This window comes from Ascaphus truei, chromosome 4, assembly GCF_040206685.1.
Source record: "Ascaphus truei isolate aAscTru1 chromosome 4, aAscTru1.hap1, whole genome shotgun sequence".
Lineage (NCBI taxonomy): Eukaryota > Metazoa > Chordata > Amphibia > Anura > Ascaphidae > Ascaphus > Ascaphus truei.
In genome coordinates, this window is record NC_134486.1 from 369,969,519 (window position 1) to 369,987,464 (window position 17,946).

Here is a 17,946-nt window from a genome sequence, read left to right on the forward strand (position 1 = left end):
CCTCAAGTTTAACTTTTTTACTAATCCATTTGAAGAATGCATTAGGGGAGATTTCATTTTTTTCATACACCTTGCTAGATACGTTTAAAGATTTAAGTCTTGGCAATAATCTACTTCATCAGGCAAAATTGATGTACAGAAGTATAATGCGTGGTGCTAAGAACTGTATACAGCTATAATGATAATATTATGAAGATAATGAATCCTATGTGAGGTCTGGGATATATTCTTGAATGTAGGGGGGTACTGGGTGTGGTATCCAAGTTGGTAAACCACCATAGATGGCACTCAAATTGTCCAGGAACCCAAAGGCTAATGATCACCCCAATGAATAGTACCCTAATCGTTTTGGGGAATAATGATATGACCATGTAGCAAGCAAGAAAACTCACGAGTCTGCTGCAGCGTCCACGTTGATCCCAGCAGACCTCTGGGTGTGCGTCCATCCTTGGAGATGGATGCAGATAAGAGAGAGAAATGGCAGAGCACAACCGGAATCATCCGAACAAGAAATTAGGAGGAAAGTGCGTTATCCATAAAAAATGTAATAGTCATGGAAGGAAAAAGGGCAAGGCATTATCTTGGGTAGGGTAATGCCTTGCCCTTTTTCCTTCCATGACTATTACATTTTTTATGGATAACGCACTTTCCTCCTAATTTCTTGTTCGGATGATTCCGGTTGTGCTCTGCCATTTCTCTCTCTTATCTAAATTGATGTACAGAAAAGGACTTTTATGAAGATCATCCTAAATATTTTTTCAAATACAACTTTTCAACAAAAATGCTGTGTAATGTCCAGTCAGTCAGGATATAATGTATTGCCTGCTAAAGCTGATCATATATGAAATTCATTGTGTGCCATAAAAAATGCTCACATTTAGTTATGGTCATTATTGATGTGAACTATAATTTTCATGACACCATCAAAAAGGTGAAAACTCCCTTTTCTAATCTTTCTTATTAAATCAGCCCTGATCGCTTATGTATATGCAAACCCCTTAGACTCTTATGAAAGCAAAAAGTATTACATACTCAGTGATCTACTGTATGGTGCTGAGAGCTAGGTTTTCAGGGAAAAGCTATTAAACCTGTATAATAAGTCAAACATATTTGATTAATAGTCACATACTATTCACTTAAGATACTCGTAGGAAAAACAACACGTGTGCATATACATGCAAAACTAAATCATAATTATCAATGACAATACGTGCAGCATCACATTGCTACACCAAGCAATCACTGCACTGTCAAGTGTAGAGAAATGCTCAACGGAGTTTGCAAGACTGATTGTGCTTTCAAGGCTCAGGCTTCTGGATGTCTAACAACTAGTTCCATAAGTATGAAGGGCAGCTGCACAAATGCCATCATCAAAGATATACTCAACAGGATAAGTTTTTCATTTATTTCTGTAACGAATAGACACTGACTTCTCAATTGCTCAATCCCTTCCTTAAAATCCACTATCTGCAGGAAGTGAAATCTCTTTTTCCAGTTCATTGAATATTTGATTAACGTACCTCAATGAAACAATTATTTTTTCAGTTGAATAATGTACTATATCCTTCGGCGTGATTCCTAATGGCCCCACAGCAACCTCCAACAAATTCTGGATCATGTCAAGAGGTTCCCCCTCAATGCACATTGTTACTGCCAGGTGCTTTATTTTCTCTCTCTCAGACCTCGACTGATCATATAAATAGGAGTAGCTTTGTAAACGGTCCTGTAAAGAAACAAATTAATAAAAATAGGAGACGTTATTTATTATTGCTTTTTTTTGTACAAACCTATTTTAGCAAATGAACTTTGCACAAATGGGACAATCATAACCATGACATGGGAATGAGTAATTAAGAAGATTTACCTGCTGTAAAAAAATAAATATATATATATATATATATATATATATATATTGAACAAATTACTTAAATTACTAGTGCTACTTATCAATGTATATTGGCAATAAACCAAAAGGACTCACACATTCATAAGAGATTACACCATCATAACCATTTCTGTTTTCTCCATAATTCAAAATAAAACTCACAGCAAAAGTACAGTACAGTATTAGGTTTCTTTTCTTCTCTAAATGTAGGCCTAGGAGTACTGTGACGGGAGGGGGTAACCAGGCTCTCTAATAAAGGTCAAGCCCGTTTTGGTTACCCCTGTTCCGTGTATATGGGTCCAAGAAAGTTAGTTCTTGGGCCCAGGAACATTGTATGATTCCAATATACTGTATGTAATACAAGTATTTTTCATGTTTTTTCCTTTCCGGGCAATCAAGCAGGGCTTGCTAGGGTATGAGTTTCAAGGGGGGGGGGGTTGCGGCGGAACCGTTGACTGAATGTGACTAGGAGGTTGGGGTCCGGAGGTATCGGTTCCCCTATAAATGTACCCGGGAATTAAGCCTGATTCACGAATACATGTAGGCACATTGTCCCGGCAATACCATCCCTTGAAAACGCAAGCGTGACTCCCAACTAGGATATCGTGCTTCAGCACAGCCCAGAAAGGAGAATGAGGCACAGGGATAAAACATGTATTCCGGTAGCTGAGGGAATCCATAGGTTAAGGGGGGTACCCCAGCTAGTGCCAAGGTGACCCACAACTAATATAGGGTTTGTCGGCACCCCAACCGTATATAAGGTTGAGGGGGGACTCTGAGAATCCAAACTGAGTCCAAGGGAACGTGTGTGGGGAATAAGGCAGATAGAAATAAAACTACAATATTTTTTCCTTTTCTGTCCCCTGTGCCCCAAGACTCAGAAGTGTATTAAAATATACTTTAGTGTAATGTAATGTGCTTTAACATTCGGAATCGATGTCCAAACAGGCTGCCCGAGCTAACCCATAGGCGCCAGTAAATCTGCTGGACATCGGAGTTCAAAGCAGTCAGAGGAAGCCCAGAGGTGTGAATAGCGGGGAAAGGCGGAGTACCAAGTCCGGAGATCAATGGTAGTCCTCCAGGATGCCACTTGTTCTGCGGAGTACCAAGTCCGGAGATCAATGGCAGTCCTCCAGGATGCCACTTGTTCTGCCAGACCTGGTGGAGCCTGCCCAGCGGGTGGCATTGAGATAACCAGGGAGAGAGGTGGCAGGCTTGCGCATGTCTCTTGGCTATTTCGAATTTCCCGCTGACCTGGTTTTCTAGCTGGCTTGGCTCCGATTGGTAGCTTGGGAAAGTTCCCAAGCGTTGATTGGCTGATCAGTTTTGTGAATGAAACTGAGAATACTATAAGAATCAATGAGCCAATCAAATTCGTAATCTCAGGTAGTAAGAGCACGGGCGGCTTTTCAAAGTTGCTTCTGTGTGAATAGCAGAGCAACCGGCTTGAATTGTGAGCCAGAAAAGCCTGCCCGCCAGAGTCTAAGTCCCAACTTTTACGCCCAAGTTCTCAGAAACTATCGTAGTGGACGCGGCTGGAATTTTATGTCGATTTGAGTTCCAGGAGGTTTGAACTAAATCGCTGTCAGGAGGGACCAAGTTCTCAGAAGAGAACGAAGCGGTGGCGTATGGAACTTTATGCCAATTTGGGTTAAAAGATTCCAGGCTAAGTCCCTGTCAGGGTAAACCTCTCCCATAGAGTTCCCTGCACCTAGGAAAGTCTAGTTTTCGACCCCAGTCCCAAAGCAAGGGCAGGTCCATACTGCTGCAGACCACGCTGAGGCAACTGCGCCCATAGACAGCGCAGACACGCACAGACGCAAGAAGGAAGGGCCGCGCATTGCGCAAGAAATCAGTTCAAACTGATTTCTTGGTGTGACAGGCAGGTCACGTGAGCGGTTTGCCCAATGAGGGCAAACCAGCTCTGTGACGCCACTAGGCATGACCCCCATAGCGCATCCACCATGGACGGTAAACGCACCCATTTCACGTGGGTGACGTCACAGCCTTCGCACGCCTCTGTTCGAGCGGAGGCTGTATGGCCTGAGCCTTAGTGTGTCTTTTTGTCTGTATTTTGTATATCATTGTGTGTAAGAGAATTTATGCCAAATTAATTACACTACAATGTATTTCATTATCTTGTTTTGCTCAATGAATGATCCCGGTAAAGAGGTGTAAATAACCTGTTCTACCGGAACAAGCACATAACATGCAATTTATACTGCTCTAGTGCTTTGGGGACGTAAAAATAATCGATATTAAATTGCTCCTCATCACATATTCTGAAAATGCAGTAAGAAGCTTTTCATATACTGCATATAGCTATACATTTGTTTAATTTGAATACAAGGTGTTTGTTCATACAGTAGGGGGCTTTTCCTCACATGGAACTGCTTCTCATTTATTGGTATGAGGAGGTTTGAGTTGTCATTTCTCATGAACTTGTTAAAACTGCATGTGACTGGTAAATGGCAATGCGTTAGTGTACAATTTGCTGTACTGCATGTTGGAAAGATTTCTTCAAGTTTGTTTTAAACTTATTGGAGATTGAGATCCTTCTAGGTTGATATTTTTTTTTAATTTTTTTTTTTTTTTTAGATAGTTTTGTTTCTTTTAACATTTATTAATTCCCAACTGCTGCATTTTTGTGTAATTTCCTTCTGCAGGAACTGCTACGGCACAGCAATACATTAAATAAATCAAATTTATGTCGCCTGGATAAATCCAATCTGTCCTTAACGTGTCATCCCAAATTATACTGCTGGCAAGAGCAGATTCTGCCAATCAACGAGCCTTCTGTAAACGGTACTATCATAGACCGTCATCGAACGGTATGGCACTTAGTGAGGAGGCTATATGATGGTAAAATTTTAACACATTACCTGGCCACTACTCCTCAAGTGGTTGATGAACGTATGACTGAGTGTTTCTAAATGAGCAAGAGATTGCTGTAGATGATTGAAGGTAACTTCATAAGTGACAGGAGGGTTATCAGCCATGGTAGCATCTCCTGAGTTCTTCTTTCTTTGCTTCTCAATGAACTGCTTGACTGCCGTTATAGTTTTCTTTGTCATCTCGGTCCTTACTTCTATGGTCAGCTACAGTAATACAAAGATGCAGAACAGCTTTACTCACACAATAGCAACACATTATTTGGAGCTTTATAAATAAACCAACTACGTGTTCTTCTTCAGTCCTCAATAAATATTTTAAGAGATTTTGACAGCAACTCAATTTTTTTCTTCTTCCTATTTGACAAAATAACTTTCATACAAAGATAATCAATTATGAACACTAGACACCAAATATTTAGAACAGAGAAGTGATGTGTGAAAAGCCTGAGCATGTCAGCTTCTCAACATGCTTATTTTTACAGCTTTAGATCACAGATTGTAGGACTTTGATATGAAATTTAAAAAAAAAAAACAGTAGCCTCAAAGAGAAGCAGTACTTCAAAAAGGGTTCTGGAGGAAGCCTGTGCAACAGTCGTGGCTTGTTCTGTACCCCCCCAAAAAAAGGTTCATTTGATCTGAATTATTATTATTAAAAAACTTTAGGCAATACTCAGAAAAAAGGAAGAAACATTAGCAATATGTTAAATATTCGGAAATAATTAGTGCTCAGAAAATATACAAGGATACAGACAATGATCTTTTCAACAGGTCAAAGACCATATTTACTAGGCAGCCTTCTACCAGAATATACCTTCCGGTGACGGGAAACACATGATATAATCATATACTGTATAAACACATTTTTTTTAACACCAAATGCAGTCTTTGTGCTTGGTCTACAACAGTAGGATTGTCCTTGCATTATATGTGAAGATACAGTATTTGAAAGGGGAAAACAATGACATGGAAGAGCTATTGGTACGCTGGCTCAACAGTCTTTATGCAACATACAAACCTACGCTGTGCTCGATGACCCTGTACTAACAGGTGTTAGTAAAGCAAATATTACAGAACAACATTCAATATGCCATTGACCTAGTGATTTTTACAGCATTCAGTATACTGTACATAATAATATGCCCAGTTACAGAGTGGCAAATGAATAAACATCTGTAGCAGTACTTGTGAAATGCTGGCTTTTTTAGGAACATGTGGCACAAATAGAATACATTTATAGGAGTTTGTAATTTAATGTGTATAAAATGGATTGCCATTTGTTTACTTTTCACTAGTCTAGCTCTCTTGCTCTCTGCTTCCTTTCCCCTGCCCCCAAACTTATCTATTAATACAGGGGTGGCCAACTCCACTATCGAACAAGGAGAGAAAGAAACCCTATATTGAGCACACATAGGCTAATGATACTGATGTGAGAGTAAAGTATTAAAACCTGATAAAGACACGAATGTGCTGAGGTATATGTATAATGGATTAGGGTAAAAACAACTTTATTGGGAGAAATCCTCAAATAAAATATAATGTATCTATAAATAAATCCTATATAAACGGCGAATTAAAACACGGTAGAGGTGGGGTGGATCAAAAGGATATAGTAATCCAATGTAGCTACAGGCTATCAAGGTATCCTTAAATAGGGAAAGGTAGGTATGTGCCAACTGATGGTCAAAACCACATGCAAAGTTATGAACTAGCTAATGTAATCCAGTGCTGCGAGTCCAACAAATTGGCAGGTAAGGGATCACTGCCTAGATGTTTCTGACAACGTCTTTTGCCTGGAGCCCTCTATGTAATATAGAGTAGCTAAATGCTGTTCATATCATAGCTGGCTCTAAAGTTTATAAGCACAATACATATGGTAAAGCTATGAAAAAACAGTGCTGCGAGTCTAACAGATGGGCAGCATAGATCTCTGCCCAGGTGTTTGTAGACAACGACTTGTGCCCAGTATCATTGCCCTCACAACTATAAATAGATGACAGGCTATCTGGTGAAGATACACATTCCGAAGGCTAAATATATGATACTTGAGAAATAAGTAAGTGGTACTGGTGTCCAGTCCCCACACAATGTATCAACAGCAATCTGATAAATGACAGTATATAAATCAATGTCCAGTGTTCAATGCTCTCATGGATATAAGTAAATGACAGGCTCATAAGATACACAGTTGTACACACTCTAAAACCCAAATATATATGATAATGGGACTAGAGAGATCAGTGGTACTGATGTCCAGTTACCACGCAAAGTATCAACAGTGAGCAGTACCTGCCAAAGGCATAAACTCCATGCGTCATGGGGTAGTGTACTGAAAACAACTTTAACCCGACATGGCTAGAACACAAAGCAACCTAAGCACGTTTCTGGCACACAACAAAACTGTAATCCTTTGATAGCCTATACATCACCCCCCTATGCACACCATACAGACCGTGGAAGTCTGTGAACCGGGTACTTCTCGGCGTCGGAGACAGTGACTACCCGGAAGTGACGAACCCGGAAGTCTCGGGAGACGTCACCAATGACGCCACTACGTCCCTGGTGGCCAACTCCAGGTCAGGTTTTAAAGATATCCCTGTTTCAGCACAGGTGGCTCAATCAATGGCTGTCAGAGACTGAGCCTCGGATTGAGCAACCGGTGCTGAAGAAGGGATACCCTGAAAACCTGACCTGTTGGGAGTCTTGAGGATTGGTGTCAAGAACCCCTGTATTAATTAAATCAACGTCTCTCCTGACTCCTGCCTATCCGTTCTTGTGTCTCTACCTTTTATTCTCTTCATATTTAAACTCCTCTTCAGATCTCTTTACAATTTAATGTCTAATTCCATTATAAGACAAAAGAAAGTGTAAACAGGCGATCCGGGGTAAACATAGTGATAAATAGTACAATAATACATGCTGATTACTCTGTAAATAATAATAAGTGAATTTATAGTGATACCAAGTATTATAAATAAATCATACAAAATGCATAAACATGCAGCTCAAAACCCCTTTTCAGAATGTGTTCCCAAATTCTTCAAATATCGAAGTCGTCAGAAAGCTTGGAGAGTGCATGTACCAAAAGGGATATGGAAAATAGCTGAAGCGCTCAAATGCAGGTATATCTCAAAATGATAATAAGCCAGACCACTGTACCAGGGTACTAACAATTGATATAGTACCTATTGTGTCATATAATGGGTACTATCCTCCTGAAGACAGGTGGTGTGTGGTGCAACCCACTCACCATATGTCTCATTGGCAGGTTCCCCTGAAAAATATGCAAATACTCACATCCTGGTAGGGCAGGCAGGCAGGCTGTGCAGCTACTCAATGCAATACAGGGAAAAGGGAGACCAAAAAGCGCACCAGCACAAACGGAGCAGGAAGAAACCAGAACAAAAAAATGATTAAAAGGGCACTTTAATGTGGCAAAAGACCCATCCAATGCATTTCGAACGTCGCAGCGTTCTTTTTCAAGGATAAAACACAATGTGATAACATCCATTATATACCCTCTTACCTGTGGGCCATTTCGCGCCAAAAATCAGAACCTGATGACGTCATAACAGAGCGACTCAGTGCCGATCTAAGGGCAAAAGGAAGTACCAAAGGCAGTGTGGCCATTTTGGATGTGGGCAAACATAGGAACACAATAACAAAGCTTTATTGACCATTCCAGCAGAACAAAATACATTGCTGCTAACTGGACAAGCATATTTAAACGAAATAAAGCTATATTAAACTAAACTAATGCTTAATAAAGGGTACTATTATATCAAGGAAAAACATGAACAAGGTGGATTAAAAAACTAGCTGTGTTGCAACTAAGTTATATACAAAAAAAAAAGTTAAAAATAAAAACCTCTAGACATGATTAAAAAAATGTGCAAGAAAAGTAAATTTAAAGACATATTCCACATACATACTGCATAACACAGATTGTGTACCTAAATCATAGGAACCAGGGAAATACAACCATTATAAAATATGAAGTATTATCCACAAGATACATTAAAGAACAATTTAAGCTTACATATTAGCATAATATTTGCATGATAAGGCATAGGTTCAAAGGTTATAATGACAAGAATATAATGTCCAATATAATGACAATTGTCTTATTTAATCTGTATTACCAACTAATTACACCATAATACGTCTATCACTGCTATGGGTACAAGTTTTGCTCCTTCTTTTGCGAACTTATTTATGGGATGGTGGGAAGCACTTTTTATTTATTCGAGCACTAATTTATTTCGTCACAATATTGTTTTTTATAAAAGATTTGTGGACGACCTAATTATTATTTGGAGGGGGGATGTCACTACACTTCACACTTTTGTATCTTATCTTAATAATAATCTTTATAATCTAAGATTTACATTAAATTTTCATTTCCATCACATTGAATTTCTGGATCTACAATTATTTGTAGACATAGACAAAAAAATCCAAACGGATGTTTATAGGAAGCAAAATGCCAGGAACACCTTTCTTAGGGCGGACAGCTGCCACCCATCCCATGTCATAAAGGCCATACCAAGGGGACAGTTCCTCAGACTGAGAAGGAATTGTTCCACTATGAGTGGTTTCCTTTCTCAGTCTGAGGAGCTTACAAGGAGATTTTTGGAAAGGGGATACCCCAAATCACATTTAGCAATTGCATTTGAAAATGCATTACATACAGAGAGAGCATCATTGTTGCCCACACATCCAATTGGAGATTCTCGCCTTGTTAACAATGTTAAGACAATTGGTATTAAACAGGACTCACATGGACTGACAGAATCAAAAAACAAATGTCCTCTTTTTATTTCACAATTTAGTAAACAAAGTGGAAAAGTAAACTCTATAATTTCAAAACATTGGAATGTCTTATCCATGGACCCTGTCCTTAAAAAATATGTGGATTCTGGTCCTACTTTTGTATATCGTAGAGCGAGAACAATTGGATCTCATGTTTCACCAAGTGAACTCAAATCTTCTGGTTTCAAAAAAACTTTTATCACTAGGGGTTCCTTCAAATGTGGCTCTTGTAGTGCATGTAAACACATGAAGCCTGCCAAAAGTTTTTTCCAGTTTGCCTTGCCACCGCCACATGGTGTGAATATATTACCAAATAAGGAATTTAAGATTAACAGTTTTATAAATTGTAAAAGTCAATTTGTGATTTATCTAATAACATGTGGTTGTGGCAAGAGGTATGTGGGGAGGACGACTAGAGCCCTTAAGGTCAGGATGTTAGAGCATTTAAGGCTCATAAAATTGAGAGACACTAATCATCCAGTCTCAAAACATTTCACTGAATGTGGTCAGGGAGGAATTAATAATTTTTCCTTTTTGGGGATTGAATCAGTTATTTCTAAATCTAGAGGAGGTGATCATATCAACCTTCTGGACCGTAGGGAGGCGTATTGGATCTTCACTCTCCAAACGCGCTTCCCTATGGGCTTGAACATTGACTGGCAACTAACACATTTTTTGTAAACATTTTTGTGATAGACGTATTATGGTGTAATTAGTTGGTAATACAGATTAAATAAGACAATTGTCATTATATTGGACATTATATTCTTGTCATTATAACCTTTGAACCTATGCCTTATCATGCTAATATGTAAGCTTAAATTGTTCTTTGATGTATCTTGTGGATAATACTTCATATTTTATAATGGTTGTATTTCCCTGGTTCCTATGATTTAGGTACACAATCTGTGTTATGCAGTATGTATGTGGAATATGTCTTTAAATTTACTTTTCTTGCACATTTTTTTAATCATGTCTAGAGGTTTTTATTTTTAACTTTTTTTTTTTTTTTTTGTATATAACTTAGTTGCAACACAGCTAGTTTTTTAATCCACCTTGTTCATGTTTTTCCTTGATATAATAGTACCCTTTATTAAGCATTAGTTTAGTTTAATATAGCTTTATTTCGTTTAAATATGCTTGTCCAGTTAGCAGCAATGTATTTTGTTCTGCTGGAATGGTCAATAAAGCTTTGTTATTGTGTTCCTATGTTTGCCCACATCCAAAATGGCCACACTGCCTTTGGTACTTCCTTTTGCCCTTAGATCGGCACTGAGTCGCTCTGTTATGACGTCATCAGGTTCTGATTTTTGGCGCGAAATGGCCCACAGGTAAGAGGGTATATAATGGATGTTATCACATTGTGTTTTATCCTTGAAAAAGAACGCTGCGACGTTCGAAATGCATTGGGTGGGTCTTTTGCCACATTAAAGTGCCCTTTTAATCATTTTTTTGTTCTGGTTTCTTCCTGCTCCGTTTGTGCTGGTGCGCTTTTTGGTCTCCCTTTTCCATGTACCAAAAGGGGAAAGAATGAAAACACAATGATGCAAAGAATGGGTTAATACTGGTTTCAATAGCTTTCCAGGATATCTCAGAATAAGAGACAAAGAGCATACAATAGAGCAGATGGTCAAAAGTTAAATTTATAGATAAAATGAAACAATAGAGTGCACACTCTCCAAGATATAAAATAGCATTGGCAGACCGTCTAGGAAGGGAAAGCGGGGAGAGGTGGAAGGAAACAGCGTCTCGGAGATCTCACCACCTCACTGGTCTCAGCGTCTCTCGTGTTGTCACTGCATGAGTCCCAGCACATGGCACCTGGATGCAAGAACTAATGTGAGAACCAAACAGCCAGTTCCCTCCTCTTTAAATGTTGCCAAGAATCACCACTCTACGTGTTCCGCATTCAGCTTCGTCAGGAGTCATTATGTGAACTGTACGATCTTAAGTACCCAAACTGAGCTATTCGAATTGCTAGAGATCTTAATTGTGAGAATAAATTGGTTACATGGTGTGCGTTCATTAACTGATCGAGTTTACCTAAAGTGCAATTTTATACATAACATAATAAAAGTCTGGTGATAGAAGCAAATCATAGTACACAGGGCTAGAAATACAAAAATACAGTTGAGATCAAAATACATACATAATATGTTACAAACATCAAATATCATACACATTATGTATCAAAAACTCTCTCACTAAACAGATAATGGTATCAGAATACAAAAAACTCAAATATCACAGATCATGGCACATGCCCATAATAAAAAAAACTATATAAAAAAATTATAAAAAGACGTGATTTGAACAACATGGACACTTATAATAAAAACAGATAAATATTAAACTAAAAACTAAAATGAGTTATGTCTTTGAGGCCCCCTGGAGCCAAAGCTCCTTTTCCTAGATTTGTGATATGATTGTCACCTCTCCAATTAGTGGTGACATATTCAATACCCTTGAAGGATAGTCCCTATGGGTTGGCCTGATATCTCTCAAAGTGTCTGGACACACTGTGGGTTAACGCAGCAGTTCAAGCAATATTCTACTAAATCAGTTCTGTACTATGAGAAAATACTTGTAGCATTTAAAAATAAAAAATTTGTTAAAGACATTTTTAATGTTTCTAATGTAGGAAGCATTTCCAAAGTGACACCCCCCTTCCCTTCTGATAGACTCTGGCTCTTGAGACCTGCCCACTCTCTAGCAGTGAACCAATTGTATCTAGTAACCACCCAGTCAATAATATTCCAGGATGTACATTGCCCAAGATGTTGTGCAAGAACTTAATAGCCCCGAGCAAGCAATTGATTACAGGAGAATAGATCGATCTGCAGCTTAGCTAATCACTTGTCAGTGTGCAGATTGTATTGATGCACATATTGAATGGGATTTTTTTTTTTTAAACGGCAGCTTGAACTACAGGTTTAAGACAGTATGTCTAATATTCCCTAAATGTTCCAGAATCTGCACTCTGAGTGGTCTAGTTGTTCTATCCACATTTTGTAACCCATAGGGACACTCCAACAAGATATACCACATTTTCCGTCCTGCAATTTAAGTATTGTTCTATCTCAAAGATTTTGGCTGATACTTTGGATACAAATGTCATTTTCTCACTAGAACTGCGAGTGCAGGCTTTGCATGATAAGCATCCAAAAAAGTCGTTTGGCTTGCTTAGATAATTGTATGTATTAGAGCCCTTAATAGATCTGAAGGTGCTCGGTGCCAACTTGCTCTTTAAATCTGGCACCTTTTGAAAGATGACATTGGGATTCCTTTCAAGTATAGAATCGATAAGGAGAATATGCCATTGTTTAACAACAATATATTTGATTTTAAAAGCATTTATTGTATTGAGTGATAAAAGATGTTTTAAAGTCATGTTTAAAGTTTCTTTTCTGTATTGATGAGTTTTTCAATCTAAAGCATTACTTTTTTCTAAAGCAGATACGACCTTATTTTTGATGTAATTTCTACTGTATTCAATTAACGTTCTTTTAGCATCTCTGACTATTGGTTTCAATCTTCTAAATTGCCCAAACGGAACAGACAGCCATCTAGGATGGTGACAACTTGAATTCAACATGTAATTGTTAGTATCTACTGATTAAAAAAAGGTTTCGGTTTAAATATCATTATCTTCGATATATATATATATAGTTAAAGCCAAAAATTCTAATTCCACTTTGCAACTTTTAGACGGAAATTTTAGAATTCACTGGAATTCAGAAAGACCAGAAAACTATTTTAATGTGCCCTTTCCAAATAAATAATATATCGTTGGTGAATCTCCCCCAGAGGACCAGGTTCCCACCAAACCCGCCAAATGTGGTCTTCTTCCCACATGCCTAAAAACAGGTTTGGCATAGTTGGGTGCGAACCTGGATTCCATGGCTGTATCGCACAGCTGGAGATAATAATTGTCATTAAACCAAAAGAAGATATGATGCAGAATTAAATCAATACCATCCAATATAAAAGTGGCTTGTGCCTCTGGCAAATCTCTGGCTTTTCTCAGAACTCTTTTGATAGCATGAATACCTTTATTGTGATCGATCGCGGTATAAAGTGATATCACATCACGTGACCAAAGTAAGAACATCTTCCCATTTGACATGTTTTAAAGCTGTTATTATATCAGTAGTGTCTTTTAAATAAGATTTTAAATTGACAACATATTTCTGGAGAAAATAATCTATGTACTCAGATACATTCGAAGTCAAGGAATTAATCCCTGATATGATAGGTCTCCCTGGTGGATTTTTTTTTATCCTTGTGAATTTTTGGGACGAAAGTGTGTGCCATTTTCTTTTTTTTATTTAGAAGGTATTTAAATTCTACTTCTTTTAAACTTTTACCATGAAGTCACTGAACCTTTAAATCCTCAAAAATTCTCTCGTTGGATCTTTATTAATATTCAAATAGGTTGTCTCATCTTTCAAAACTCGTTTATACTCTGATATAATAATCTTGATCCATAATAACAACCCTCCTTCCTTTGTCGGCTTGTTTAATTATAATATCCTCATCCTTCGTCAGTTGGCTCAAAACGCCCCTTTTTAATTGAGTATAATTATTTTTAAACGTTGTGCTATTCTCATAAAGTCTTTCAAAGTCTTTGTTGAACATTCGATCGGAGATTTCTAGATGATGCTCTTTATTATTACTTGGGTAGAACTTGAACCAAGGATTCAACTGGGTATCTATAAAATGAGTATCTCTGTTCTGAATAGTCTTAGTTCTGGTCTCAAAATCAAGCACAGCCCGTAGATCTGTAGTTCTATCTAAAAAGTGTCTGAATAGATTCCTTAAAAAATTATTTGCATCGATGAATAATTGAAAATTATTAGGGCCAATTGTTGGAGCAAATGAGGCCTTTGGAAAAAAACACTGGTTAGGGCTGGTGTTCATTTTTTTCCCCTTAAATTAAGCACAATATTCATTTTGCAGTTCTTTTTTGTTATTTTGTTTTCCCTTCTCCCTCACTTTCCTCTAATGCCAGGATCTCTCATTATGTCTCTCAGAAACTATGCTGACTTTCATCTGTTCACATGCGTCATTTTTTATTTAGTCTCAACTCCCTTGTTCCTTCTCCACACTAATCACCAAATATACAGTAATTCTCAATGCTCCAGTGTACGCATATTTATTCCTCTCCCCATCTATTCCTTCACATCTCTTTATGATCCATTTCTATTACCCTATTAACACTTTTGCTCCATTCACCCATCCATTTTCTTTTATACCTCCTAAGCTATACGCTCATGATTCTTCACAACTGTCCATTATGTTTAAAAATCTCTTTCCGCTCTAAAACGTGCTTTTATTCATTTTCCTTCATATTCCATCTGTCTACAGCATGCAGACTTTCAAACTACTGTAAGTTCCAATCATGCCCCGAGACACAGCTGAAGTATTTTACTGTGTGAATGATCCCTGCACAATAAGAATAATGTGAAATAAATGAATGGGGTTCTTTATTTTTTTAAGTTCTACATCAATGTTTCTAAAAACAAAAAAAAATATACCCAACTGAGAACAGGGTCTATACCAGCAGTGCGCAAACTGGGGGGGGGGGGAGAATTTGTACGGGGGGCGCAGATGGTTACAGAGGTTAAATTAAATGCCGGGGGTAGCGTGAAGCCTCTAACTCTCTTACCTGCTGCCAGCCAGGTCTTCGGCGACGCGTGTCAAATGATGCGGTGGGGTCACGTGACGTGATGTCGCATGACCCGCGATCTCATTTGACGCCGAGCCATTGGGAGAGGGGGCGCGAACGCTGCAGGTCCCAGGAAGGGGGCCGCAGCTCAAATAGTTTGCGCACCGCTGATCTATACAGAAAAACTGGCCTTTAAAATTACATCTTTGCAGAGCGATATGGTTACATGTCTGCTAAATTGGATACACTGTACTTTAGACTCCCAACCTGGAGTGAAAATATTATCTAAGGCAGCATCAGGCCACACATTCCTTTGGACAGTTGTATACAATCTGCCAGGTGCCTTTCCCACTGACCTTGGCCCACAATAATCGTCAACAGAAAGATCTTTCACCAAACTGCAAGTTTTACTATACTAGATCCGTTTAAATGAGTGAAAGCAGTTGGGTCAACCATTATTATTATTAATGGAGGTTCATAATGTTTCCTGGGACTCCACTCAAGAACGAACAAGAGAAAACGTGTAGTTAAACTCAGAATTACTTTACATTAGAGCATATTAACTTTCTAAGGGTCTGCTGAATCTAAACTACCAGCACAGTATGACTTATATTTTCCAGTCAAGCGTTGTAGGTACTTGTGAAAATCCTGTCTGCATACGCAACCGATTTTGTTCCTGCTTTTCCAACATAGTGGATTGAAACAAAAAGGTTAACTTCGTGATTTTCAACCCTCTCCTCGGAGAACTCCAGGATTGTGCAAGAATTTCACAGAGGTTAGATTATACTTATTTTACTTTAGAATGTACTTTATACATTCTTGGTTGGCTCAATTTCCGTCAGATTTGGGTTGAAAATCAATTTTAACCCATTTACAGGTGTTGGCAATATAAAAACAATTCGTTTTTCTTATATTTCACCGACTATGTACGTAATGTGTAGGTAAATATTGGGATACCGGAGAAGAAAAACAGGGACGAAAGAATGAAGAACCTTGTGGTAGAATATATGAATGAAAAACTTTCTAAAGTCTCCTACAAGATATCACAATCTTTGACAAATCTACATTTCTGCAGGTCCACTCAATGCTGCTACAACTTTGTACTACCACAAAACAATCTAAATGTACTGATTTAGCATTTCTTCATTTCTTGTATGTAACGTCAGTAATCCACTGATGGATGAAAGACTCTCCAATGATCTTCCACATATTGAGGTTACAAGCCTCTTTTCGCAATTTCCAACAACTTTAACCCACTCTTCTTACTTTTGGTCATCATCTTGGTCTGTTAACTTCCCTTGGAATTCCATTGAGTATCAACTTGTGATATGTTCGGCCTACTGCCATTTAATTTCTTGAACCTTGATCCCTTTGGTTTCTAACCCATTCGTTCTTTCCTGTCCCTTCGGGTGACATCCAATATACATCTCTCCATACTTCTTTGAGTTGCCTGAAGCTTTTTAACAGTCTTTGCATTTAGGATTCAAGTTCCACATCCACACATGAGCACAAGCAGGATACATTGCTCAAACTTTTTAGTGGAAGGTCCCCTTTTAAAATTGTCTTGTTTGTTCCAAATGCGCTTTATTCCATTTTCATTCAGTTATTGATTTAATTTGAAAGGTTTCCATCTATTGATACTTGCTGGGCAAGGTACTGTAGACTTCATTTTTATTACTTATAGTTCTATTTTACATTTATTTCAATCTTTGTAGAGTTGAAACATGTGTTTATCACTTTGGTCTTGCTGAGATTATGGAGGCCTTCCTTATTATTTTCTTTTGTATATTCCCCGGTGTTGCTGGAGGTCTTCTGGACAAAAATAACAATGTCATCATAGGTGATAAGTGTTCACCGTTGATTTTGATTTCCTTTTCTTCCCAACTTAATTTCCTGAAAAATTCTTCAAGGGTTGCTGTGAAAAGATTTGGCGATATGGTTTCTCCCTGTCGCACTCCATTGCTGATCATTATCTTGCTGGTATATTCATGTAACCTAATGACTGGCATGGAATTCTCGTAAATGTGCCATATATTATCAATGTACGCTTCCACATCATCTTCTTAATGCCTTTATAACCGCAGAGGTGTTTTTGTTAAAGTGTCCTCATGCCTTTTGAGCAAGCTCAAGCAATTTTTCAACTCTAATTGAAATTCTCTGCCATTGTTTTTGAGGTTCTTCATGTTGATTGTTTTTGTCTCCTTTTTAATCAGTTTCCTTCGCTCTGACTCTGCATTCAGATTCAATTTGTAATGAAGCTATCAGGGATTACTCCTTGTGTCAAAACGGTTAAAGACTGTACAGTCTTAAATCACGTGTTCCTTGTTAGCTAGGATATAGTCAATTTCATTCTTCATAGCGCTGGGTTTCATGACCATTTTCTATTTAGATTCTTCTTGAAGATTTAATTCATGATGTAGAAGTTTTCACATTCTGCAACATCTACTAATCTATCCTTGCTCATTCCTGTTACCATACTTACCAACGGATTCTTCATCTTTCTGATAGCATTAATCTTTGCATTGAAATCTCCCATAATGATCTTGAGGTTAAAATTTCCTTTGTTAAGAAGATACATTACATGGTAGACGTCTTGCCATACACTTCCCTGTCCGTGTGACATGATGTTGGGGCATGCACTTGGATCATTTGAAGCCTGTATATTTTTGTCAACTGAATGACTATTCTGG

General features: G+C 38.1%; 1 protein-coding gene across 2 annotated transcripts in view; it reads right to left on the minus strand.

The window, feature by feature from the left end:
• NBAS (NBAS subunit of NRZ tethering complex) overlaps window positions 1–17,946 on the minus strand; it is a 682,881-nt gene that overhangs the window by 234,722 nt on the left and 430,213 nt on the right. For both annotated transcript variants that reach the window (XM_075598387.1, XM_075598386.1), the window contains exons 45-46: window positions 4,768–4,983; window positions 1,521–1,723 (exon numbers count right to left, since the gene is read on the minus strand). In XM_075598387.1, coding sequence (XP_075454502.1) covers window positions 1,521–1,723; window positions 4,768–4,983 — 419 coding nt within the window. The remainder of the gene's footprint in view (window positions 1–1,520; window positions 1,724–4,767; window positions 4,984–17,946) is intronic.